Source organism: Pseudoliparis swirei, chromosome 12 (genome assembly GCF_029220125.1).
Source record: "Pseudoliparis swirei isolate HS2019 ecotype Mariana Trench chromosome 12, NWPU_hadal_v1, whole genome shotgun sequence".
NCBI classification, from domain to species: domain Eukaryota; kingdom Metazoa; phylum Chordata; class Actinopteri; order Perciformes; family Liparidae; genus Pseudoliparis; species Pseudoliparis swirei.
Genome location: NC_079399.1, coordinates 15466993 through 15493760, shown reverse-complemented (window position 1 = coordinate 15493760; position 26768 = coordinate 15466993). Strand labels below are relative to the sequence as shown.

Sequence of the window (26768 nt, the reverse complement as noted above, 5' to 3'; positions counted from 1 at the left end):
CTCCAGGGTGGCTTTGTACTGTTTAGTTTGTGTGTGTTGTACTGTTTACTTCATGTCTGACTTGTATTCTGGAAACAAATAAATCTTCTGTTAAAACGTTGTTGGCATTTGGGTCCAAGCTCTCCCTGGCTACGGCACCCTGACATTTTTGGCCGTTGCCATCCTGGCTTTTAGCAACCAGATGTGACAGAAGAGGTTGGAGCTAAGTACAAGAGAACGCCGAATAAGACATTTTCTGGCAACCAAAACAGTTACAACTAGAATGGGCACTCGGTAGAGCGCATACCTTCGCATATCACAAGATTGGGCATTGAATTATGAACATTTTGGCATTAGTTGCATGCCAATTGGATACAAATGTATCGTGCTATGGTAAAAAAAATAATGTTGACCTTTCCATGACCTTGACCTTGACCTTTGACCCGATTGATCCCAAAATCTAATCAAATGGTCCCTGGATAATAACCAATCATCCCACCAAATTCCATGTGATTCAAGAAGATTTGACCTTTCCATGACCTTGACCTTTGACCCGATCGATCCCAAAATCTAATCAACTGGTCCCCGGATAATAAACAATCATCCCACCAAATTTCATGCGATTCGGTTCAATACTTTTTGAGTTCTGCGAAAGATTTTGACCTGTTCATGACCTTTGACCTTTGACCCGATCGATCCCAAAATCTAATCAACTGGTCCCCGGATAATAAATAATCATCCCACCAAATTTCATGGGATTCGGTTCAATACTTTTTGAGTTTTGCGAATAACACGCATACAAATAAATAAATAAATACACAGCGATCAAAACATAACCTTCCGGCATTTTCAATGCGAAGGCAATTATCTCTCATGGCGGAACCTCAAATCTTCTGTAATAAGTAAGAAATCTAGTCAACATTTCTAAATGTAAAGCTGCCATTTTGAATGATAGACGTGTGCATCTACTCGAGTGTGACCGTTCATTCTCGTAGTGTTAATGATGACGTAGTGATGTTCTTTTTCCTGCATTGACCAGGTGGAAACTGTAACGGACTCTGAGACCGAAAGCAAAGGCCTTCCTCAGTTCCACTCGATAGGGATCCAGGTGGAGGATCACAAACGGTAAACACCGTGTCCTTCGTCAAAGTATAGTGCATTTAAAGTTGCTGCTGTTGACCGCTGTTCCCGTCACTTGTGCATTCTAGGCACGGGAGGTTCAAGCGCTCCAACAGTGTGACCACTGCAGTGCAAGCAGACATGGAGTTGGAGGGCTTTCCCTCCATGGAGGACAAGGGCCTGCAGTTTGGCGGCGGCTTCGGTCGCCACTCTGAGCCCAGCACGCCCACTCAGTACGGGGCCGTCCGCACGGTGCGCACACAAGGCCTGTTCAGTTACCGGGAGGACTACCGGCCCTCCAGCGGGCCCACCAGCCCACAGCCTGAACCCTGGCTGGTCGAGCCCAGTCTGGAGCGACCCGAAGCCGGCCGAGTGTCCCCGCTCCGCAGGGACGGCAGCTGGTTCATGCAGCTCCTTCACAATGAAACCAAGCGGCTGGAGGGGAGGTGCAAAGAGATGGAGAGAGAAGCGGAGGAGAACGACCTGACAGAGGAGAGTGAGTGTCCCGAGGGAAACGACGTTCTTGTCAAAACGGGAGCTGCTTTAGTGGTCTCAGGTCAATGCTTTCATGATATATGCCCGATGGTCATTTTGTTTTCTCTGTATAGCACGAGCCAAAGTGAACATTGATTGCCGCTGTCTTGTTGACTTTGATAACACAGAACTGTGATCAGTGTTTCGTGAGCAGATTGGATCCATGTGAATGACATTGCTCAACATGTCGGCCTCTACCAAGCTGACAGACATAAATCCAGTCTCTCTCACTGTGTGTGTGTGCGTGTGTGTCCACCAGTCCTAGGAAAAATCCGGAGTGCAGTGGGAAGTGCTCAGCTACTGATGTCTCAAAAGTTTCAGCAGTTTTACTGGCTGTGCCAGCAGAATCTGGTGAGTAGTACGTGTTGGTGAACAAGAACAAATAGTTTGGCTGCTCTTTTTTCTTTTTCTTTTTCATCCAGCTAATGTTTGTACTTTTTTGATTTGCTCACTGTCAGTGATGAGGGCGGCTGGTGCCTGATAATGCTCCTGACTTGTTTGACATGGCGCCATCTGAATGTTCCACTTTTTGAGTTTTCTTTTAATTTTATTATCTGGTTGATTATCAGTTTTTTTCCATACAACAAATTAACATATGTGCTGTCAATTTGTTATATGGAAAAAAAACACAGACTCAGGTTCAACATCTTGATAGGCTTGTCTTCGTCAGAGCTCTGAGAAGATGCTCGGCTTGACGCTACACTTATGCGCCGTCCAGAAATAGACCCCAGAGATCTATAGTGAAGCTTTCTCTCTGCCGCCAGTAAATGAAAGGGGAATTCCAATAGCTAGCAGCACCTGTGTTGAGACGTTGCATTACTGGAGGCAGCCCCCTGAACGGGATCTCAGAGTTTGAATAATGGACTGCCACAGCTTCTCATTGTTTAGCCCGTGTGTCGACTAGAGAGTCAGACCTGTTCTATTAACACAGTCAGCAGATATGAGACTGCGATCGTGAAATACGTGTGAATGTTTCTGCAAATACATTAGAGGTGAAAGTACAGTGAAAAGAGACTGGCAGGCACTTAATCACACCTCACGAAAGCGTTGCTAATTTCTTTGAATGAAGTGCAAAACCTTGTGGAGGTGGAATCCCCTGTTCTCTCACTGCCTCGTGTGTGTGTGTGTGTGTGTGTGTGTGTGTGTGTGTGTGTGTGTGTGTGTGTGTGTGTGTGTGTGTGTGTGTGTGTGTGTGTGTGTGTGTGTGTGTGTGTGTGTGTGTGTGTGTGTGTGTGTGTGTGTGTGTGTGTGTGTGTGTGTGTGTGTGTGTGTGTGCAGTCAGTCTGTGCAGTGCTCTCTTTTGGATGGTTTGGTGGCCGCACTCTCTCCCCACAGATAATAAGATGATGAATTAAGTCTCACATTGGTTGTGACAAGCCTTAGATTGCCCTGAGCTTTCAAACGTGTCCGAATGAGAACGAGTGAACCGACGTCGGTGCTGTACTGCCACGCAGTGGTGAGAATGATGAGGTGGCTATGAGGCGCATAATGTCCTGAAAATTAAGGCTGTATTTTAAAACAGATTTAGCATTTATTTCCTTTTTTCTCCAAATATTTAGAAATATTTTAGCTTTGTGTCGTTGCTTTTTAATTTAAGTATGATACACTCGGTGTAAGGCTGGTTAAGAACAGGTAATACAAATACGGCTCTTTATTTTCATTTGTTTAATTTTGTAATGTTTTGTAAAATTCTGCAGTAGATCGCTGGAGATCTTGGCACACTCAGCCCTTTATTTTCCTGGACACTTTAACCTGCTGGAAATTCACTTTGGTCACTGCCTTGTGTATATATTGTTTCCTCTGTATATTTAGTATTGTTATTGTGTTTTATTTTTATCTTTTTTTTTAATTAATGCTCTAATGTGCACCCTCTGCTGTGATCCTGAAATGTCCCCACTTTGGGACTAATAAAGGAATATCTAATCTTATCTTAATTAGCGTTCTGCAATCCTACACATAACAAAGAAGGACAATTATTTCACTTGAAGACAAAACAACCCACGACATGCTGTACTGTCTCTTCAGGACCCCAGTGCCATGCCCAGACCCACATCTCAGGACCTGGCTGGATTCTGGGACCTCTTGCAGCTTTCCATTGATGACGTCACTGCCAAGTTTGATGAGCTGCAGCAGATCAAGAGCAACCAGTGGCAGCTGGAGGAAAACCCAGATAAGAAGGTGAAGCGGGATCCATACACTCATCGGTCTGAACGGGTTCCAGACGAATTCACTCAGCTTTTGAGAAAACTAAACTAACAAAATATGCCTTCCATTTTTAGGCGTGTGACCAGTAGGAGGTTAATCATTCTCATCATATCACTGCAGGGAAAACTCTTAGGAGGCAACACCAGTTCAGCGTAGTCAGCTAGTAGCATCTTCTAAAAGGTTTTACTTTTTCTTTTAAACATCAGTCGTGTCTAATTGAGAACAATTTGGGACATTTTATCTGTCATATATATACTACCGTTCAAAAGTTTGGGATCACCTAGACAATTTCGTGTTTTCCATGAAAACTCACACTTTTATTTATCAAATGAGTTGCAAAATGTATAGAAAATATAGTCAAGACATTGACAAGGTTAGAAATAATGATTTGTATTTGAAGTATTAATTTTTTTCTTCAAACTTTGCTTTCGTGAAAGAATGCTCCGTTTGCAGCAATTACAGCATCGCAGACCTTTGGCATTCTAGCTGTTAATTTGTTGAGGTAATCTGTTGAAATTTCACCCCACGCTTCCTGAAGCACCTGCCACAAGTTGGATTGGCTTGATGGGCACTTCTTGCGGACCATACGGTCAAGCTGCTCCCACAACAGCTCAATGGGGTTGAGATCTGGTGACTGTGCTGGCCACTCCATTACAGACAGCAGACCAGCTGCCTGCTTCTTCCCTAAATAGTTCTTGCACAATGTGGAGGTGTGCTTTGGGTCATTGTCCTGTTGGAGGAGGAAATTGGCTCCAATCAAGCGCTGCCCACAGGGTATGGCATGGCGTTGCAAAATGGAGTGATAGCCTTCCTTATTTAAAATCCCTTTTACCTGGTACAAATCTCCCACTTTACCAGCACCAAAGCAGCCCCAGACCATCACATTACCTCCACCATGCTTGACAGATGGTGTCAGGCACTCTTCCAGCATCTTTTCACCTGTTCTGCGTCTCACAAATGTTCTTCTGTGTGATCCAAACACCTCAAACTTGGATTCATCTGTCCATAACACCTTTTCCAATCTTCCTCTGTCCAATGCCTGTGTTATTTTGCCCATACCAATCTTTTCTTTTTATTGGCCAGTCTCAGATATGGCTTTTCTTTGCCACTCTGCCTAGCAGGCCAGCATCCCGGAGTCGCCTCTTCACTGTCGGCGTTGACACTGGCGTTTTGGGTACCATTTAAAGAAGCTGCCAGTTGAGGACCTGTGAGGCGTCTATTTCTCAAACTAGAGACTCTAATGTACTTGTCTTCTTGCTGAGTTGTGCACGGGGCCTCCCACTTCTCTTTCTGCTCTGGTTAGAGCCCGTTTGTGCTGTTCTCTGAAGGAGTAGTACACACCGCTGTAGGAAATTTTCAGTTTCTTTGCAATTTCTCGCATGGAATAGCCTTCATTTCTAAGAACAAGAATAGACTGGCGAATTTCACATGAAAGTTCTTTTTCTGGCCATTTTGAGAGTCTTATCGAACCCACAAATGTGATGCTCCAGATGATCAACTAGCTCAAAGGAAGGCCAGTTTTATAGCTTCTCTCATCAGCAAAACAGTTTTCAGCTGTGCTAACATAATTGCACAAGGGTTTTCAAGGGTTTTCTAATCATCCATTAGTCTTCTAAGGCGATTAGCAAACACAATGTACCATTAGAACACTGGAGTGATAGTTGATGGAAATGGGCCTCTATACACCTATGGAGATATTTCATTAGAAACCAGACGTTTCCACCTAGAATAGTCATTTACCACATTAACAATGTATAGAGTGTATTTCTGATTGATTTAATGTTATCTTCATTGAAAAAAACAATGCTTTTCTTTGAAAAATAAGGACATTTCGAAGTGATCCCAAACTTTTGAACGATAGTGTATATATTGTCTATATTTATCCGTCACATCCATTATTATCGTACCTCATCACCTGCTTCTGGTGCGGTCATGTAAGTGAAATAGTGCACAATGGTACATCACCAGCATTAAGTGATGTTAAACCAATTGTACTTCGTGGAAATTCATACAGGCAGTATGATTCGGAGATTTCCTGTCAACAACCCAACTAATGGGTGAGGAAAAAGAAATGGGACGTGGCCCACAGCAGGGACTAGTGGTGCTATTTGCTGGCCTTGCATAAACCCAGAACCCTGATTACATCTGGACAGGTAGGTGTAGCAAAGCAGGATTGCTTAGCCGTATTTTGAAAGTCCCTGTCATATTTCTGCAGAATGTGATAGCTTCAAAATTGCACATCTAATGTAACACTGCTTTAATGACCCGTATGCTGAAATGAGTAAATATTGAGCAACATAAAAACAAGAAAACAATACCCTGTGAATAAAACTCGTTGCAATATATTTTGTACTAGAGATCTGTTTGTTGGACCGAATTTATGATTTACTGACAACGTTGGTGAAGTGTTGCATGGTTGTTTTTATTTTTGTTTTGTTTCCTTATTTATAATTATTTTCCTGCTTTAACATTTTTATTTTTATGCTTCCTTATGGCCCTTCTTGGCCAGATGCATGGTTCATTTTTACTTCATTTTTAAACATGTTTTAATGTTTTATTATTATTATGCATTCTTACTTTTGAAGTTTGTATTTCCGTAAAAATACCTAAATAAAATATCAAGTATAAAATTAAGAAAACAAATATCAAGGTAAATCATAACTGCAAGTAGAATGAAGACTGAATTGAACAAATGCATTCAAAAGGCAGTTATACATTGAAGTCCAGTAATGTTTGACAGTTTTGATCTTTATCAGTCTTTATACACACAGGTTACGTATTCTAGACACAGACACACAATTTACACTTTTTTAAAACTTGATTTTCAAAGCATATCACTGTAGAAAATGAAAAACATAAAGCACTAAGAATATTAAACTATCCAGTTAAATCGCCAGTCGCTGCTGAAATAAATGCACAATTGTAAGAGTGTTTTTTGTAGAAAAGAAAGAAGCACATTTAGACGTTATTGTGTTCTAGAGATCCTTCAGGGCACTTGGATAATTATCTCCGTGCTACAGTTGTAGTTGTAAGAGAGTTATGTACCTTCAGCAGTTAATGGGCGCGTTGCACGCTCCATGAAGCCGAGCCCGATCAGTGACACCGATGCTCTGTGTTGGCTTCTCCCCTTCAAGGCGAGCACCATTTTACACTAACGCCAGCTTGTCAAGCAATCACAAGAAGCTCTCCTTGCACTCACAAGCCTTTCTGATTGCTTTATTATGATGTGTGGGTGAAATTCGAGGTACATGTTCAAAAACAGTGATGTTGTGGCTACATAATCGATTCATATTTTCTGTGGTGTTTCTAGATACGTTCACATGAATGTCGTTCTGCAAAATATAATACACAGGGCCTCAGCTATCGGGAGAATAACTGTATTGATGAATTCTCACTATTGAGGTAAAGTGGCCTCAGTCTGTCCTCGACACACCGAGAGTTCATATGTTAAAGACTCGTAGCCCCATTTATCCACGGCTGTGCACTCCTCAGTGCAGACAACTCCTATTAGCATTGAATTGACCTGCCCTAATTTAACGTTTAATATGTTCTCACTCGGTTATTCTGCCAGTTCATATTCAGCTGAATAAATAATCTCTCTTAGTTTCCTATAATGAGAAAATAGACTGACCATACTTGAAAAGGAAATGTTTTCTGCAGCCTCATTTCAATTCTAATTTATGGCAGAACGGTTATCAAAGAAGATTATTAGAGTGCTCTTCATTTAAACGTGTGTCTAATAATATCCGGGGCACATTGTCACTCCTAACAATAGTTTGAGCTGAGCGCCACTGATTGAGATGCTTTGTTTGGTTTGCACATCTCACCTGTGAGTCATCTTGTTCTGTCGAAGACATTGCAATATTATGAATAAGCCTTTGCTCTTTTTAACCATATCGTTCTGTGTCCTCAGGAGCAAAAGTGGCCCCCCCCTCTGCCAAAGCGGCCATCCAAGGGGCGTGGCGGTTTGATGCGAGAGCGCTCTCTGGACCTTCAGGACCGCCAGCGGCATGAAGCCCGCAGGCGCCTCATGGCTGCCAAGCGAGCAGCTTCTTTCAGACAGAACTCAGTCACGGAGAGGGCGGACAGCATCGAGATCTACATCCCTGAAGCCCAGACGCGGCTTTGAGGTCCCCGGATTCATCCTGAGCTCCTCTTGTCCACCTCCACCCAAAACGTGTCACAACCAGCCCGCTGTCATCATCTGTCATCGCTCGTCCACTTCTTTCATCGCCTGTCGCCATTCTCTGGGTTGTACCCTGTTGAAGCTACGCTAGGCAAGATTGCACTCGTAAATTCATCTTTTCTATCAGCTTAGATGACAATGTGGCTCGGCCTTAGGGAAGAACGGCCAAACTTCAGATGAGTCGGGTGTGGACAGTCGATTTCCTCCTGAAAGTCATGAATGAAGCTTAAAACTGAGAAAATGGGACACACCAGCATTAGACTTTCTTCCTCTTTCCCTTTTGGGATTCTTTGGTTGAAACTGATCACAGGCCAGCTGGATTGGTAAACATGAGCCACTAACCGTTGAACAGTGAAGTTGCCTAGTGTAGCTAGAAATCCCCCCCGAGGGACTCTTTACACCACAAGAATGAGCCACCGTATCCCAAAATAAACATTTCACAGATTTATATTTTATATTTTAGCCACAGTATGTCAAGTTCGTCATTTAATTGTTCATAACCATCACCGTTACGGCTGTCTTCAACATGGTCGCCGTTGCCCCACTGTGAGTGAGGTGATGCTGTACGTGCAACATTCAAAGGGAGGCGCAAAGTGACATGTTCCAGCAACACTGGTCTTGGGCCGGAGCTCCCAGTGTGGGAACAGCGGCAGCAGAGGTTGATGGTTCCCACAGTGATGGATCTTAGCAAGGCAACAAACCCTTAAAACTATGTTGAATATTGCCTGAACAGAATACAAATACAACTATTTTTGATCGGGTTCAAACTTTACACGTCTTTTCTACGGCGGTGGCTGAACGCTGGGACCGCGGTCGATCCATTTCCTGCCAGTGTGCGGTAGAACGGTCTTCGAGATGTCTGAGAGCGTGTCTGAGGTGCTGCACAGCTTCTATCATCCATCCATCTTCAACCAGGCGTGCTGCAGACCAGTGTTGCCGAATGAGATCTGAAAATAAGGATACAAATATGAGACCATCATTTGAGCATTGGTTCATTTTCATTCATTTCCCATCTCCCTCTTTACATTTGAAAGCTATGTGCGTTATTTGCTGCTGGATACATTTCCATTGCAGAACAAATATGAATTATTAACACAAAAAAACCCTGTTTTGCGGAGCCTGGAAGAGGTGACTGTATCAAACAATGCATTTTGCACCTTATAATATTCATGTTTGTATTTCCAAGGGAAATGTAGTTTATGAAGCTCATGTGATATTGTTGCAGTTGAATTGCAAGGACGGATATGGAAAATGTAGGACAGAATTTCATGTTACTCTCCAGGTCATACAACCTGCACCTTGTGTTTACATTCCTTTCTGATGGCATTCAGGCCGCTCGTGATTACAATATTGTGATTCTAACACTTTTTATTATACTTACAGTATCATATGACCAACATCACAATCTACGGTATACATTTAGTATTTACAGTTGAAACAGTTGTGGGTTGATTTGACAATGCGTTGGTCTTGCTCACAGAAACCATATCATCACACAAAGCATCCAACCTTTTATTCCCAGTGGGGCATAATGAAAACACTGTTGTTGTTGTTGTGATCTGCTCATGTAGTCTAGGAAACACAGGTGCAAATGACACTTTAACAATATTCAGTTACTATAGTAAATGGTGCTGCTTTTTACTCTAAAACTGTTTACCCAGTCCTTTGTGCACGCACACACACACTCAAGGACTTTTTAAACAGAGATTTATTAACATGGTGCCCGTCGTCTCTCCGATGACTTGTGGTGGATTGTGACTTTAGAAAAGATCATCTTTGCAATGCTCTTGCGCTCAGTGAAGTAAATGAGGAGACGGTTTGATGGCTGAACTTCCTTTCTGACATGCAAAGTGCTCAGTGATGTGTACAGTGAGAGATTACAGGCTTTGACACCCCCCCGCCCTTAAAGTAGAACGCTCTGAGCCCCCCCCCCCCCGAGCCGAGGGCACCCTGCTAGCTGAACACACTGCATTGTACCACTCCATATTTCATATGACAGCAACGATGTTTGCCTCACATTTGCGATACATGCGCATTTATCCTCATTTGGCAATTTAACCAAGTTTATCAAAACACGTGTAGAGATAGGGCCAATAGAATTATGCTGAATACAGTGTTTAATATTTCCCATTTAGGTGTAATTACAATAGCACTCAGTAGGGGAGGGCAGTCTATACACACATGTGTGAGGCATAGAACTATACTTGTTTGATTTATGATGTTTTCTTTTAGCTTAATATCTTTTATTTTGTGACATGTCTTCATCAGCGCTAAATCTGAAACCCTTACCTTACCAGAAGGCCTTAACCCAAACATGAATGAATGTCGAGCCCCTAATGATGCAAAAAAGAAAACTTCCCAGGAGATGAGCAGCTGATGAGAATCCAACTGAATTGAACAAACTTTTACTTTGTGTTTGATGCAACTCAATTCTTACTCATTAATTTGGTTGATTTTAAGATGAAATATGAAAAAGAAAATAGAGACAAAATGCCAGGTCACTGTGTGACATTACTGAAACAAAACATGCATCTCTGGGAAGAGATTCTCTGGTTTCAATGCACGTACAGATGCACTCATAGGAGCATCAATTCAACCAGGTTCCAATCATTATTACAATCAATTGATTAGAAATATTACATTTACACTTACTACTCCTTGTAGTTCAAAATTAAAATACAGATACAGAATGATCTATGTGGACAATCTTTCCTAATACTTTTACTCAGAGCTCTATATGTAGACTAGAAAAAGTTTAGATTTATATGCAGTATAAATATATTTGCAAGACTAGATATATTGTTGTAATTCCTCTGTAATTAACCTTCTTCTGACCAAATTTAAATTAAGTAGTTTCATCTATACCACTTTACTGTACATTTACTGTGCCCCAGTATACACTTAAGGACTCAGAATGAAGGGAAGAATGTGTTGCCTAAAAAGTGCATTATATAATTACAAAGACAAAGGTCTCACAATCTTAAATTCAATAGATTTATCTAATAAAGCATCTTATTCCATTAAGGGGCTTTACATCCAGCATTAAGACGCCATTCATATTGTATTTTAGGGAAGAAGGATCCAACTGAGTGTGGCTGATTGCATTTAATTGCCCTCTTTAGACATCTCAGTTTATTAATCTCTTCTATCTGAAGAATTGATTGACAGTGCTTACATGTTTTGTGTTTCAGTACTTCATTTCTGAACCTTCAGAATGTGTCAAGAGGATGCCCTCTGGTCCCTTTACAATTGGATGTGCACATGTTATTGTGTTTCTCACGTGACATCTTTACACTTTACACTCAGTTCAAGTGCATTAAGAAGTATTGTCTGTAATGCCCATGTCATTTTAAGACAACACTATTTATTTATGTGGAAAGCTGAGCGAAGATGTTTTTATATCAGTAAATATAATCCAGCTAAGCGTGGGGAAGAGTAATTCAATTAGAGTCTTCACTCATCTTTTGGAAATATGAAAGTCCTCATATTTAAGTCTTAACCTCAGAGGAACTAACAACAGCTCCTCTTATTCTGACAACAGTCTTCTACTTTAACTGTCCAACTGCTCTTGCACCTGACAGAGTCATCCTAATCAAGTCGACTTCCCACAGACTGCATACTGTGATTCCATCATGTTTACTACTCGATAATCTGCTGCTCGTTATCATCAAGCCACGCTCTCCTTTTTGTATTTTCTAGTTTGGGCTTGTGTTCCCAGCGGTTGTTTCAATCAGTTTCACTTTCCAACCATAGGCATGAGTAAAATCTCTAAAGTGGTAGTGAGTAATGAGGTTGGTTAGCGCATCAGAAATGACCTCCTCTGCTCGGTCAACCTGTCTAGAGCTACCGCTAAAGCCTGGCTGAAACCCAGTGGGAGGGACTAAAGTGAAAAGGATGAACAGGAACCAGACTCACAACCTCTCCGTCAACAGTTGGAATGAAAAATGATGTTACTTTGGCTGTTTTTGCACCAATCACCTGTCGGTAAGACTGATATCAGACGCAAAGATGTCCTCAGACGTCACAGGGACACCAGCTGCTGCGAGTGCGAGTGTACACTATTACAGTATTTGTGACGTGAAACACACACGATAATGTGTTTTAGTGGTATTAAGCAGGGCTATTATATAACATTAGTACCATTTTCCTGTTGTTTTATACTTTAGGATGACTCGAGATCAGCATATGACGCTTGAGGGGCTTAGGAGTTTGGCAATTATGTACATGACACATCCTCAGGTGCCTTACATTCTCATATGACTCTGTGAGTGAATGTTTTGGGTTGAGATTTGTGGAAGGATTTCAACACCTCTTAGAGTGCAGGTTTGTCCGTAATACCATTACAAAGGGCTGGAAACTGGGATGGGTCGGCTGCAGAAATCAAATTTACATTTATATTTGACGAGTCAAACGTCCGGCTGTAATAAACTACAGCACAGTCTTGAGGATTTAAAAGGGGAGTTGCTCACTTTTGCGTTTTTTTTGGTTCAGATCATGTCGATAATTGGATTTATGTATTATGACAGCGTACACATCTCCTTTAACCCTTGTGTTGCCTTAGGGTCATTTTGACCCGAATCAATATTACACCCTCCCCCCGCCTTTGGGTCATTTTGACCCGATTCAATGTTTCACCCTCCTGTTACCTTTATATTTACTAACATATTTTACCCTTTGGGTTCAATTTGACGCCAGCAATTAAAACCTCCAGAAAATTATTAGAATTAATATTGTTTTCCAAGTTTAAGTGTGAGGCACTTTATGTTTGTTTGTTGACTACCGAAAGAACACCGACATTAAACATTGAATGGGGTCAAATTAATCCTAAGGCGGGGGGAGGGTGTTATATTGATTCGGGTCAAAATGACCCTAAGGCAACACAAGGGTTAAGAAAAAGAAGAAGAGAGAATAGGAGAGTATAAGTGTATTTCTTGGAGCAGATATGACGTCTCTGAGTGCACATTTATTTCAGCATTTCTTGAAAGGTCTTTATCTATTTTTCCTCCTCGCTGTGATATTGTAATCTTGTGATGCGTTGGCCTTTTTGGCATCTTCATCTACAGAATCTGGAGATGGACAAAACTTGACCAGCCAAATGGTGCAATAGGGTTTTCATACAATGACAGGCGGGCGATCACCTCTTCACATACTTACCTCATGGTTAATAGCAGACATGGTAGAGTCGGAGTCGTTGTGTTTCCACAGGAACGCGTTGTCATGCCTGTGGACTATGCAGTGGGACTTCTGTGGGGCGGCACAGCTTGCAGGCCCCGGTGTAGATCACCTTTCATTTCCAGAGTCCTGAGAGCACGCCGGCTATCGTGCTTTACATGACAGGAGCAAACACGTGTGCCGCCATTGTCCTCCTCACTTCGGTACTTAATGCTGATTTAAAGAGTCTAGTGTGAAGAAAAATCAGCAATCTTTCAGTCATTCTCGAAAATGATTCACGTGGATGTGAGAACTTCTTTTGCCAGGGTCGCTTTGTACAAGATAGTTTGCGGTATCATATTTGACACTAACATCCTGTAATAGTTGTCCTCAAGATAAACCTCAGAGAAGTTTGTAAAGGTGCTGATTTAATCAACTTCTCTTCTTGTGCTTTTCCTTCATTTGCTTTTGTTATTTTTTTTATTCTGACAATCAACACACACCAAAAGCATCAAATGCACACACACACACACACACACACTAGAACAGCATGTCAAATGACATCCTCAAGATAAAAGCCCGGAGTTTCCCTTTTACGCATCTTGAGGATGTCTTTACAGGCGCCGTAACATTTTCATGGAAAGCTTTTCTCCTTGTTTTAGATACAGTTGCACTGCAAAGATGTCTTTCTATTGCTGACTCTCTCTTCTCATAAATCATGTGACTTTTGATGACATGGATCAGAGTTTTGCCTGTTGTCACAAGCCAAACAGACACATTGATGTCATGCAAGTAACACTGGGCTGTGTATCTGCTCCTCAAGCAATAAGCCTGATATAGATATTTAGGTTGGCTTTTCCTTCTGATCTTTAGACTCCTGATGAACCTAAACCTGAGGGCTGTTACAGTATTGTTTAGGAGGAGGTCACTGCTTAACTGTTTGATTTTTTTGGGGGGAAATATGCATATTCGCTAGGCGAGTGTTGAATACGTTGATTGATACCACGCTATGTTTCCGTTAAATGTGAATCTAAAGCCAGCAGCTGTCTAGCTTAGCTTAGGACAAAGACTGGAAACACAGAGACGGCTTGTTGGGCTCTGTCCAAAAGGAACAAAATCCCCCTAAAAGCAACTCTAAAGCTCCCTAGTAAACTTGATTGGTCTTGTTTGTTTCATCCATATCTCTACAGCTAAGCTAACGTATTGTGGGAAACAGCCAGCCTGATGTATCAAAATCCACTGAAAAACACCTCAATAACCACAGGATATTTATGTATGTTCAATTCATACAAAAAAAGTGATATTGGATTATTTCTTAGCTAACAAGGTAGCCTACAGTAACTAGCTGTTTCAGCCGCCATTAGACGGTTAGCTTAACGTAGCCATAAAGGCTGAAAAGAGGGTAAACAGCTAGTCCACCACATACTGAAATCGATCAACATAAAACCCACACGTTGTCATCAATCAACAAAGAGTTGTGAAGGGAATTAAAAGCATGATGTTTCCATCTGTTAATTAATTTTGATAGCAGGCTAGAAGATTCCAGACGGTTATCAAAGCTAGCTTGTCCTGGCTGTAGCTTCACATAAATTCAATCCTTTCATCTCAGAAAGCAAATATGCATCTTTACCAACATGTTTCTATGATTCTTTTGAATGTGTGATTGGTTTTCTGACGTCATGTTGAATCAGAACTTTTTAAGGCAATGTAACATTTTATCATACTTAATATCTGTAAGTCCTTTTATGTTTCATTGTTTCATTTCATGATTTATTCTCTTTATATTTGGGACCTCACTGCCCAACTCCACAGTTCAGGGCCTGAGTCGATGTGAATCAGTTTACATTGCCTCTGAAGGACAGTTATACTATTTTACACCACTGCTTGTCTCTGCACCAATTCTTCATGATCACAGCCAGAATAGACAAGCATATGTGGTCTGCATTTGCATATTTTTTTGGGAATTGCTTGTGACTGTATAACTTGGAGGAAAACATTTTCTGAATCTGTGCTGTTCTTTTTGTTTCACGGTTTTATGAGGGGAGAGAGAGAAGTCACAATTCTGTTTGCCTTCGGTGGAGAAATGTCTTGTGTCGTGGCTGTGGGTAGAAATAACAGAAGGCCTCTTGTGGGTTTTGCAATGTGATATGAGAAAAATTGTATAGTATAAAAGATTTGTGGTTATCTTAAAACTATTTTGAATTGTTATATATATATATATCAATAATGAGGATAAATATAATGCCAAATATTCAGTATTTGTACAGAAATATACATATATAAATATATAATATATGCCTAATTTAAATGGAACTATTTTCCGCTCTTGACCATGTTTATGTTGTTTAACGTTCCTTTGTCAACATTATTTTATAAGATCTTCAGATAGCATGCAGGATAGTGAAAATGAATGTATTATTTAGTGTTTCATTGCTGTTCAGTACTACAGCATTCTACAGACCAGTTTGTGTTTGTAAGAATAATTTAAGCTGAATATTTAATTTCAAGATTTGTTTACTTATAAATTAATTGTACACTTTTTTATTTATTCAAGTTTCTGAAATGGTTTAAATAGTTTATATCATTTTTTAAATTATTTTTCTGATTTATCAACGTGGCTCAGTATATTTTGCCTCTACGAAGTACTGCTATCAACCATCTGTTGTAAATAATTATGCAAATTAAACTTTTGGAAGAAAACAGCATGGATGTGAGCGAGCGCTTTCTTATTTCCACTATAAGTACCAGAAGTTTGAGAGAGGGTTTAGTGATCCATCTGTACCACAAAGTAGACAAGTCATGTCAGTTTTAGCTCAAAGGCAAAGTTATTTATGGGGAATTACTAAAACCCAAATAAAGTGTTGATTCTCTGGAGTAACTCCCTCTCTATAATAGGAAATGGAAAGAAGGGGTAATGCTGAGGGGTAATATAAGTGAAGTGTCTTATCACAATGTTTAGCTCTCATTTACAACTGTGATGATTTAAATAACTCAAGCGATTAGTTAATGATGGACAGTTTAAATAAATAAAATAAAACTACTATATATGACATCCCGCTTGGTGTCCCTGCAAAGTCTCAGGGTCCTCCTGGTACTGTGCATGCTAGTTTACCTTCATGGGTTACTGGGAATCTTTATATTATTAGTGCCACCTGGACTTCTCCCACTAAGAGTAAGCTCTTATACTGTGGAAAGGCCTGGTAATGGTGGGTTGGACTGTGAATCAATCCATCGAGGAGCACCTGGTCACATACATTGACATTAACCGTTTTAGCCCCGAGACATAAACAAGAATACAAAGTGGGAAGCAAAAGTGAGTGAGGTCAGAGGTGTAGGTGGTGAATGTTGGCCAGTAAATAGTTAATAAACAAAAACACAGTGCAGCAAGAGACACTTTCTGAGGTGTCTGAAGTGGATCCTTTATTGAGTGCTGGAAGAGCACCGGAACAGGTGCTTCCAGTTACACTGATAAGGCACTGCCCACCAGCAGGAAGAGCGCAGCTGTGATTAATAACACTAATGATGTCCGTGTACAATTACATTTGGCATTGTCAAGAGGCTGATGTCGCTTCTTGGGACACTTGAGTGGAACTTTATAATTCCTCCAGTGACAAGTCGGAAATGTCTGCAGTGAAAAGGTTTTGTTAAGTAAATAAGTAAAGGCACCAGACCGGAGAGGGCTGTCACTACTCCAGTCACATGTTTGTTTGGACAAATACTGACTTCAATTTCACAGATGCGTCTTCAGTTCCTCCATCTACGTTGACCACACATCCACAGAAGAGGGCTAATCAGCATTAAGTGAAAACACCTGTGTGGGTGGACTAAAGGACCGAGTATGATCAGGGTGGCTTGGTTGAAGAGATCACAAAATACCAGCTTCTGTGTCTTTCTTCAATTGTAAGCTAGGAACAGAGCACTGCACACAAGTTGTAATTAAACAAGTGGTCTTTATTACAGCAAAGAAGCCAAACATTACAGACAATAATTATGAACCATGAATATCAATTCTATACTCAAGACTGGCCTCTCATCCAGACGTCATTCACTGCTCTTCAGGGCCAGTATTTCAAATTTATGAAAGAGGAAATTATTGGCATCTTAACAGGATTTATCTCCTTATTGTTTAACCCTTAACCCTCCTGATGCCTTCGGGTCAATTTGACCCGATTCAATGTTTAACCCTCCTGTTACCTTTATATTTACTGACATATTTTACCCTTGGGGTCAATTTGACCCCAGCAATTAAAACCTCCAGAAAATTATTAGAATTAATATTGTTTTCCAAGTTTAAGTGTGAGGTACTTTATGTTTGTTTGTTGACTACCGAAAGAACACAGACATTAAACATTGAATCGGTTCAAATTGACCCGAAGGCATCAGGAGGGTTAAGTGTGTAGTTAAGAAGTTTTATTTACTCTATTAATTGTCTGTCTACACTCGCCATGCTTTTCTCTCTCTGCATGCTATAGAGACGGCCATCCGTTCAGTCCAACTGGTAAACTTTAGTAACAGTGAATTTTCTCTCCCTTTGGGTCGGACACAAATCTGCAGAAATAAACAGAAATGTGATGTTCCACCAAAAGAATAAAGTTTTGTAATCAGTGGACTCTTTTATGCTTAAAAAACCCAACTATCTGTCAACATTTTAAATTGCGCCTTACAGGAGTACAATCTCTGACTTTGTATCTACAACAGAACGACTGTTCTGACATTGTCTCCATCACCTGGATCTCTACTGTCCATCAACCATCCAGCCTTTTAGAGTTCTCATGATAGCCTATTTACAATAACATCCTTAGCAGTGACCCTTTTCCAACCTCGTGGAACCTCTGACATTTTATTTACAATAAAGTGTTTTTCTTTTTTCTTAATCCGCTTGAGCACAACAGAAACACATCTGATATTCGGTAAGACGGCAAAGCCTCACAAATAATTCATGAAGCATTCTGATTAATAAAACACATTGAGTCACGGTCCAAACTGAATTAAAACATTGATCGTCCATGAGAACGCATTCAACAAAGCCCTGGTTTGTGATACTGTTGAAATGCTTGTATCAACAAGGAAATTCAAATGATTAGGCACAATAAATGTTTTTGTTCCACATTCCTGCATGTTTCACTCACGCCTGTTTGCATCACTGTATTCAGGGCTAATGGTGAGCAGGATATGATCATGAGGATAAGCAGCTTAGACATTTAGAGGGATAGGAGCTATTATCCAAAATACTCTTTAAATGCACTGATGTCCTACTGACCACAAACAGAGCAATGGGCTTTTACACAAATAAACCACGGTAACATCAGAGAGTTTCATTAAGTGAAAACAAGACAATACTACTAAATTCCACCAAGATACAAAAAAACTACGTCTAATGCTTTAATATACAGCTTAAATCAGGGTTTTTTAAACTGTTCTGCATGAACCCAAATTGAGCTGATGTAGCCTTTTACCTCCGGCCCCTTTACGGGCTCATCTCATCATATTAATACTCTCCACACTCCAGAGGAAACAGACTTGCAGCCCATTTTGCGTCCCGACTCAGTTTAAGAAGCGCTGGTGGTCGAGTAAACATGGAATGAAGAATGATTGTTCTGACAAGCAATGCTAGTAAACAAACAATAAATACAAACAATGTGCTTTATCCATATAGACATATTTACACAAAGTCTTTGGCTTATGAATAAACATCAGCTACAAAATAATAATAAAAAGTGTTGGCCACCAGTGCACAAAACAAACGAAGCCTGGTGTCAGTCCAATTCCAATTCCATTCAAACCAAAAATGGAATGGCATTTATTCTCAGTCTTTTCGAAGAAGCCGATTTCTTCGTACCCCAAATCAGTTCATTTTCGGGTTTTGAAATCAAACATCCCATTTTTGAATTGGCTGAATTGAAAGTGCATCGGGCCCAGCCCTGAAACATGATTATGCTAATGTAACATGGGTGAACAACGTCTTTACAGTTCCAATTGTTACAATTTAGGGTACAAAGAAGACTTCAACACTTCTATCCAGTAAATCAATAAATGATGCAACAAACCAGCTCTTTAGTGACCATAGGAAACATAAACAATGATACATATCACACTTTTCTTGAGCGTATACATTTTAGTGATAATAATAAAAGTTGCCACTTCATATCGTAAAAAATAAAAAGAAGAGCCGAATACTCCTCGTGTAAACCTCCCGTTTCTGTTTTATTGTCAGTCTTGTTTCTAAGAAATCGAATTCTTACATTGACATTTTGGGTCATTTCTATCTCTATGCATTATGTTATCTGAATGAATATGGGTTCAAGGTGGCTATTATATATTTAAATACATCATGTTCTGACTCAGGAAAGTAACATGAAGATACTGCTGATGTATGGAATAGAAAAAGAAGCATTCACAGAGGTTGGCCAGGCTGTAACATTACGTTTCTTGTTCTTATATAAAAGTACTCACTGAAAATATTTAAACATCACCATGATGAGATGCTCAACACTGTCTAGTTACTCACAAATGATGAGCATGAGAGCAGGAACGCGGGGCCACTGAACACTTGCAGTTATTCAAAAGCTGTGGTTGCAGTTGGCAAGAGGGGGGAGGGGGTGGGAGACATCTACAGTGCACATTGGGTACTGCAGCTGAAACAGCACGAGGCATCAAATCCATGGGGGAGGGGGGGGGGGATGTGGTGAGAGGCTAAACATTGAAATGGGGCCCAAAACATACAGGGGCCTGCTGGCACTCAAAAAGCTGTACAATAAGCATAAAGGAGTAACAGGAGTAACATCTCCCCCTCTGTTGCACTCCCAGCAGCTCCTTCTGTCAAAAGTCTGAATGTTTCCCTTTGTTTGGATCCTTCACAACACTGTGCAAGGAGCCGGAACCATTCGGAGGGACGCAAAATGGGTGCTACAGAACGGCCACCACAGAGGGGAGTCGGGACCAAGCGAAAGCACAGGATCAAACACACGGGAGGTGAAAAGATCTTCTGCTCTTCTTCACCTTCACCTCCTCCTCCTCCTCCTCTCTCTCTCTCCTCTCCTCTCCTTTGTTTAGGAGGCCTCGATGAACTCCAGTGACAGGTCGTAGCAGAACCGGTACTGTTCCTGTAGAAGAACACAGATCTTAATACCTGGATGGTCACATGTTCATATTGTTGTTGTATTCTGATAAATTGAGTTGTTTCCTCCCTCTTCCCTCCAACTCACCGGAGTATCCACCATGTTGGGTTTGCTGTTCCTCAAGGTCTTTGCGGCGTGGAAAACATCCACCACACTCTGTCTCTTGGCCATCTCACACACGATGCTGCTGGCACAGAACACTCCACTACGTCCACCTCCGTTCCTATAAACACAGAAAATAACCAAAATATGTGACACAATGCACAATATAATATTTAATCTGCAGTGTTGGCTGCTGTACACAGTGTTCATGGCACTGACTTTGGCACGCAGAAAACTAATCATCCTGCGCATCAGTGTGTGCATCATCAGACAAAAATACCTTCTGGTGAAAAAGAGGTGTCACTCTGAGTGAGTTTCATGAGTCACACACACTTTACATACTAGTCACCAAATGGTGCCAAGATAACTGGTATTCACTACCATTCCTCAACTGAAAATAAGTCATTGTAGGCCACTGCTAGATGGAGACTTTAAATGTTTTTTTCATTTTAATTTGAACCACATAACAGATCATTGTTTGTTTGTTTTGTCGTAAAAAAAAAGAGAAGAGATTCTCTTTTGTTCTTTACAGCACGACTGACTGTTCTCCACAAAGACACTCTTACTAAATAAAAGGAAAAAAAGAAAGCACATGTGTTTGGTGTGAACTCACAGGCAATGCACGATGGTCCTTCCCTCTCCCTCCTCTCCCTCACGCTGCCACTGGTCAACCTGCATGATCAGTTTGAGGAAGGAGCGTTTGGAGGCGGGGACTTCCCTGTGTCCCGCCCACCCCAGGTACTGGAACTGGCGAACCATCAGGTAGCCTTCCTGTGGCTGGAAGACCAAACAACACACGCAGTTATTGGAATGGATGCTGTTGTACAGGAGCCCGATGAGTCACCACACACACACACACACACACACACACACACACACACACACCTTGACCCTTTCGGTTAGCCACTTTCTTCTTTTGTTGAAATTTTGATTTTTGTATATTATTGCTGATCGAAATAAACTAAACTAAACACACACACACACACACACAAGGTACATCTACTGACCCTGGTGAGGTTGCAGACTCTGAAGAGTCTACTGATGACATCGCAGTCCATTGAGCAGGACATGCATTCCACCTGGACCGGGCCATAACGCAGCATGCCCTCCTCTGGCCAGTACTGAGGGCAACCCTGATCAGAAACAGTGGCAGCATTTAGATACAGTACAATGCAAAAAACAACAATAATATACTGAATCTAAAACAGCAAGAAATAGCAGTGCTATTTCTAGATTGTAAATTATGAGTTTCTTATATGTTGTTTGATGTATGACTATCTGAGGCTTTGGTGAGCAACGGAGCATTTGTCTGCCCTTGTAGACGGTGACGTTCTGTTAATATATGCTGACCTCTGTGTGATGTCGATTTGGAGGGGAGACATTTGAAGCCAATATTAGCATTTTAATACAAATTTGCAATAACTGCGAGACAGGATTATCTTCTTCAGTATTATAAAGGTTGCTCTCTGGTCAGACTGGAGTGTAATTAGATTTTTACTTGAAATAGCTGAACACATTAATCGTTCCAGTCTGGAAGAGTTTTTACTTCACAGCCTGAGGAATGGCAAAGTGTGAAACATTAAAACATAAATAAATGATATATTTTGCCATGTTAACAAGTTGATACCTGTATTCATATGTTATATTATATGTTTGCTCTGTGAATCGCTACTATGATGCCCCTTTCTGGCGGTTCGTTCTTCTGTATTGTTATTAGCTGTTATATCTCCAAAAACTAAAATATCCTCCTCACAGAAAGGAAAACGGTGACAGATATTACACATTATGAAATGTTTTAGTCATGATACTAACACAAAAGAGACTTACCTGAGCCAGGTCAATCTCATTCAGCATCACCAAACTGGTACATCCGTAGTCGTAAACCAGACGCCAAAAGTCTTTGACAGTGTTCGGCAAAGGATGCTGGGTAACGATGAATGCAGCCGGCTGTCTGTAGCTCTAAAAAAAAAAGTAAAACAGACAACAGAAACAATGTCAGGCCTTTCATACAAGCAGTGGTGTCATTTCACAGGGTATAATTTTCATACACATCCTTCACTTCTCAGTTTTTTCCCCTAAATATTCTCTCTCTCTCTCTCTCTCTCTCACACTGTTCACACACATCAAAACACAAACAGCGGCGCAGAGTGGGACGACTGGTGGGACAGCAAGCAACACGGGGGATGTTTGTTGACATGATCATGCAGTGTATCAAATGTGAAGAAGAGGAGCATGCACGACACACACAAATACATCGTCTGCTTCTATATCTAATCGGGTCAGTTTACTTGGTGTTCAGTTCAAGATGTCTCCAATGTCAAAGTTGTCAGACACCAAATAAATGAAACCAAAAGCCTCATGTTTCTGTTGACATAAACGGACTGAACTGAAAGTGAACTGAGCCCGACTCATCCGGAGTGAATATGAGCAGCCGGATGTGAGACATGGGAGTGACGGACTTTGGTGACTTTGGGGTCAGGTTTAGGTTTTCGGGTGTAAATGGCTTCGCTAAACATGAACCTGGTGGCAGAATGACACTGAAGCCATGAAACAAATCCAGTATTGGAGAATTGAAGTAAAATTCCATTACCTGGAACTCCTCTGAGAGCTTTGTTAAAGAGAGGCCAAAGGTAAGTGACTTAACTTTAAATATAAACTTTAAGAATTGGAAAGTTTTACAGCATTTACAGTATTTTTGTCCTCCGACAGCTTTGTTGGAGAGAAGCCGGGTTTCTTTCCACACCATGCATATAATACACTTTGTGTCTCAACCATTATCATACTCTACAGTAATCTACAGCCCGCCCCTTTCTATCTGTCCCTCTGCCTATTGTATCATTTCTATAAAAACAGACCTGATGATTAACATTAAATTAAGTCATACAATGACCAGATATTGTCTTCTTACTTTAAATTTCAACCTATTTCATGACTTTGTTTTTAAAGTCACGGCACATGGGCAACACGTTGGCAACTGTTGCCGACGTAAACAATGTCGTGCAACAACGAGGCTGTTACAGATCAGGTGGTGGCCAGAGAAGCTAGTGGTCTTTTCAGAACCTGGATTTGTCTCTAGCCTTCTGCTGATAAAACCACAAACACAGCATCACACAAGGGGGGAGGGGGGGTCTGTGTGCGTTGTCTGGATTAGCATACACGCTTAAATATCCATGTGTACACATGTTTCTCATCATCATCTCTTGAGTATAACTTTTTCAACAGTGTGTGTCATTCTCAACAAATATGTGATTGCAGTTTGGGACGAAAAACATCAAACACAGCTTTTTAAATACTCTCACATTTCACACATTGCATATATTTCAATTGTGTTAACGCAACACGCCCGTTTCAAAATGTTCTCTTGAAAAGAAAGAAATGTCCCAAACCACTCTCGCTTGCCGTGTTGAAGACAGCACGACCGTAATGTATGTGCGTGCGAGTGTGCCGTGTACTTACATCCATCAGAGCAGCATTAATGTAGTTGCTGCTTTCTCCGTCTATTGTAATAAGGAAGGGAAGGCATCTATCAGGAGGAAGGCCGTCCATAAAGCGGTTCTTATCTTGGTTTCTAGGCAACAATGCAATGCTGCAGTCTTCGGGCTGAGGCTGAGGCGTCACCGAGTTTAACGTCTAGACAAAGAGAGAGCGAGAAATACAACATGAAAGTGAGTGCAGGAGCAGGGGTTTTAGATCCAGTCACGTTTTGGAACACACTTTGTCCACTTGGCGTTTTCTCACGCGATATTTGAGATTTTTGGATGCTCTGTCTGACATTTTCATAGCTTCCTCCTCTTCATCGAGACTGACTCATGCACCGCTACATTGGCGCTGCGCAATTACCCTCGCAAGCTGCAGCACACTCCCTCCATACTGGACCCATTTACTAAATTGCTGTCACAATTAGTCGGTTGGACCAAAAACAAGGGGAAATAGGTATTTTCAAGGTTGAACAATACCTCCGTTATCCTTTACACTTAGCCGCACAGCTTTATTGTAAATTAAAGGAAAGGAGTGGATTCAGAGTCCAAATGTTGGACAATTTACTGCTAAGATGCTGATGATCATTCAGAGGCTCAAACACTCTCTTGATATTGTCTGCTTAACTTTGATAAATGGATTAAGCTGCCCTGAGATACTTCTCGTGACATTTTTATTTTTATTTTGTGCCGTAAAATATCATCTTCTAAGAAACATTTCAAGATAGGAGTGTTAGTTATATTTGGGTTTACCTGGAACTCATCTTTCAGATGTGACGAGTTGGTCTGCGAGTCGATGCGGATCAGCTCATAAAAAGCAGCTTTGAACTCGCAGACTGGGATGGCTGTTTCTCCACACAGACACGCCTCTAGAATGGCATCGTGGATGAAGATATACTGCTCCTGGAGACGTATAATTCAAGACATGGATGTTAATATGTACAAGCACACCTTTCACTCCTCGATCAAAACATTGGAAAACAATGACACGCACACACAACGTGTCAGATGGTGAACAGCAGCAGCTGTGATGCCAAATGTCAGTGAGCATGAGGCACTGGGTGACGACTGATGGGACATGGAGCTATGACTGAGGTGAGATGACAACTGTCGAGTTTTGGTTTACTTCAATCAATCCACACAGGAAATTGTATTTTTAGAAATTTCAAGCAAATGACTGCAGCTTCAATCCAATGAACAGACAGAGTGAAGTGAATCTTTGGTGAATGGCTGAGTGTCTTTGTTATGATAGATGACATAAATGGTTGTTACGCTGATAGAGAATAATAATCTGTACATTTGGCTATTTTCAATGATAGTATGAATATATATTATAATGATTTAATGTATCCCCAGTACATGTACTCTGTGCAATGACAATAAAGCGAAATCTTTATCCGATCTATTTTTTGTGTCCCTATGCAACACAAAAAAAGATGCCTTGCAGTCTCCATAAAGAAAAAGCAGGTAGGAAATTCATATTGCTTGCAATTATATAATAAAGACAATAACATTTAAAAAATCTTTTTTGATTTGTGGTTTTAAAGAGTTCACTTCTGTGAACAGCGCACATATTTGGTGCCAAAGTGAGATACCTACAAATCCTTCAAAAAAGGGCTTTAAATAAATAAAAATATTAACTTCACTTCTGTCCAGGTCACGATTATATTTCTACAGTTCATATATATGACATTTGATCGGATGTTTTCTGTGTTTGTGGAATGAGATGAGTGGGTGGCTGATGGATGTCGTCCCGTCAGCCTGCACCATGCTGATGCCGGAGTCTTACACTTGTATTGTCTCAGATGTGGATGCAGATGGAGGATGGGTAATGCAGTCACCTCAGTCTGTACCATGTTGATCCTCCTAGAGCGAAGAGCCTTCACACAGTTGTAGATGTCGACCACACCTTCCCTCTCCGCCATGTCCAGCATGATGTCAATTACTATGAAACAGCCTGTCCGCCCCGCTCCAGCACTGCAGAGAGAAACACGGGCAGAGAAATCATTCTTCAAGGCGGTAATTGAGAGAGAAAAGCCAATTTATTTATTATGATATGTATATTTAATATATAAAGATGTACATTAATCATGTGTGGTGGAGAATAAAAGTCTTTATGTTTTTCTATACCTGCAGTGGACCACAATTGGACCAGCAGAGGGTGGATTTGTGATTTTAACTCTGCGGATGAAGGAAAGTAGTCCTGTGGCGTGATATGGAACTCCGTGATCAGGCCAGCCTGTGAAGTGGAACTGCTTGACTTCCCGTACCTCGTTGAAACCACGCTGAGTTGGAGAGAAAAGACATCTTTATATTAGATTTCATGGAGCCGTTATGTATTCAGTCATTGAATATGACTCAAACCTCAGTAGAACTTACAGAGAAGAGATAAACACATCCTCGATTAGACAAGTTACACATACTTTAGGTGCCAGAATTTTGGTATTTAATAATAATATAAATCATTGCTTAAATCGAAATGAAAACAAAACAACAGAGATATTATGCAAATGTAGGCTAAACACATGTTACTCACCCTCTCCAGCGTGAATGTGCGGACCACATATTCAGCAAGAGGTTCAACTTCCACAAACGTCACTTTGAAGTCTCCGTACACCTCTGCATCATCAGGCCAATACTTATAGCACTTAACCTGTTAAAAATAGAATTTTAGATAAGATAAAATACAGTATAGTATTTATAATACAACGTGTTCAAAGACCTGGATCAAGAGGCAGATGGTATCTTACGTAATACAATAATAAAAAAATGTAATCCTCTAATAATTGCAAACTTAGCAATAAAACAGCAGCACAGCAGAGACGGCTGCTAATTTCTTTGCTTCAGTCATATCCTGTTTCTGTCTGAATATTTTAGCCGGCTGTCATTGTCAAGAGG

At 40.9% G+C, this 26768-nt stretch overlaps 2 protein-coding genes across 22 annotated transcripts in view; one reads left to right on the top strand and one right to left on the bottom strand.

Annotated features, from left to right (window-relative positions):
• The window catches only part of LOC130202108 (disks large-associated protein 2-like), a 103411-nt gene extending 87532 nt beyond the window's left edge, over positions 1-15879 (top strand). Inside the window, exons 9-13 of the mRNA XM_056427361.1 lie at positions 1019-1104; positions 1188-1654; positions 1892-1983; positions 3658-3810; positions 7751-15879. Coding sequence (XP_056283336.1) covers positions 1019-1104; positions 1188-1654; positions 1892-1983; positions 3658-3810; positions 7751-7966 — 1014 coding nt within the window. The 3' untranslated portion in view covers positions 7967-15879. The remainder of the gene's footprint in view (positions 1-1018; positions 1105-1187; positions 1655-1891; positions 1984-3657; positions 3811-7750) is intronic.
• Positions 15880-17104: 1225 nt separating this feature from the next.
• The window catches only part of ptprk (protein tyrosine phosphatase receptor type K), a 106956-nt gene continuing 97292 nt past the window's right edge, over positions 17105-26768 (bottom strand). For 11 of the 21 annotated variants that reach the window (XM_056427727.1, XM_056427733.1, XM_056427737.1 and 8 more), the window contains 10 exons: positions 26407-26523; positions 26001-26155; positions 25712-25847; positions 24624-24773; positions 23851-24024; positions 22222-22353; positions 21402-21527; positions 21008-21171; positions 20380-20515; positions 17105-20277 (listed from right to left, as the gene is read on the bottom strand). In XM_056427727.1, the coding sequence (XP_056283702.1) occupies positions 20224-20277; positions 20380-20515; positions 21008-21171; positions 21402-21527; positions 22222-22353; positions 23851-24024; positions 24624-24773; positions 25712-25847; positions 26001-26155; positions 26407-26523 (1344 nt within the window). In that variant the 3' untranslated portion in view covers positions 17105-20223. Of the gene's footprint in view, positions 20516-21007; positions 21172-21401; positions 21528-22221; positions 22354-23850; positions 24025-24623; positions 24774-25711; positions 25848-26000; positions 26156-26406; positions 26524-26768 lie in introns of all 21 variants that reach the window. The other 10 variants (XM_056427725.1, XM_056427732.1, XM_056427736.1 and 7 more) reach the window with 1 other exon arrangement.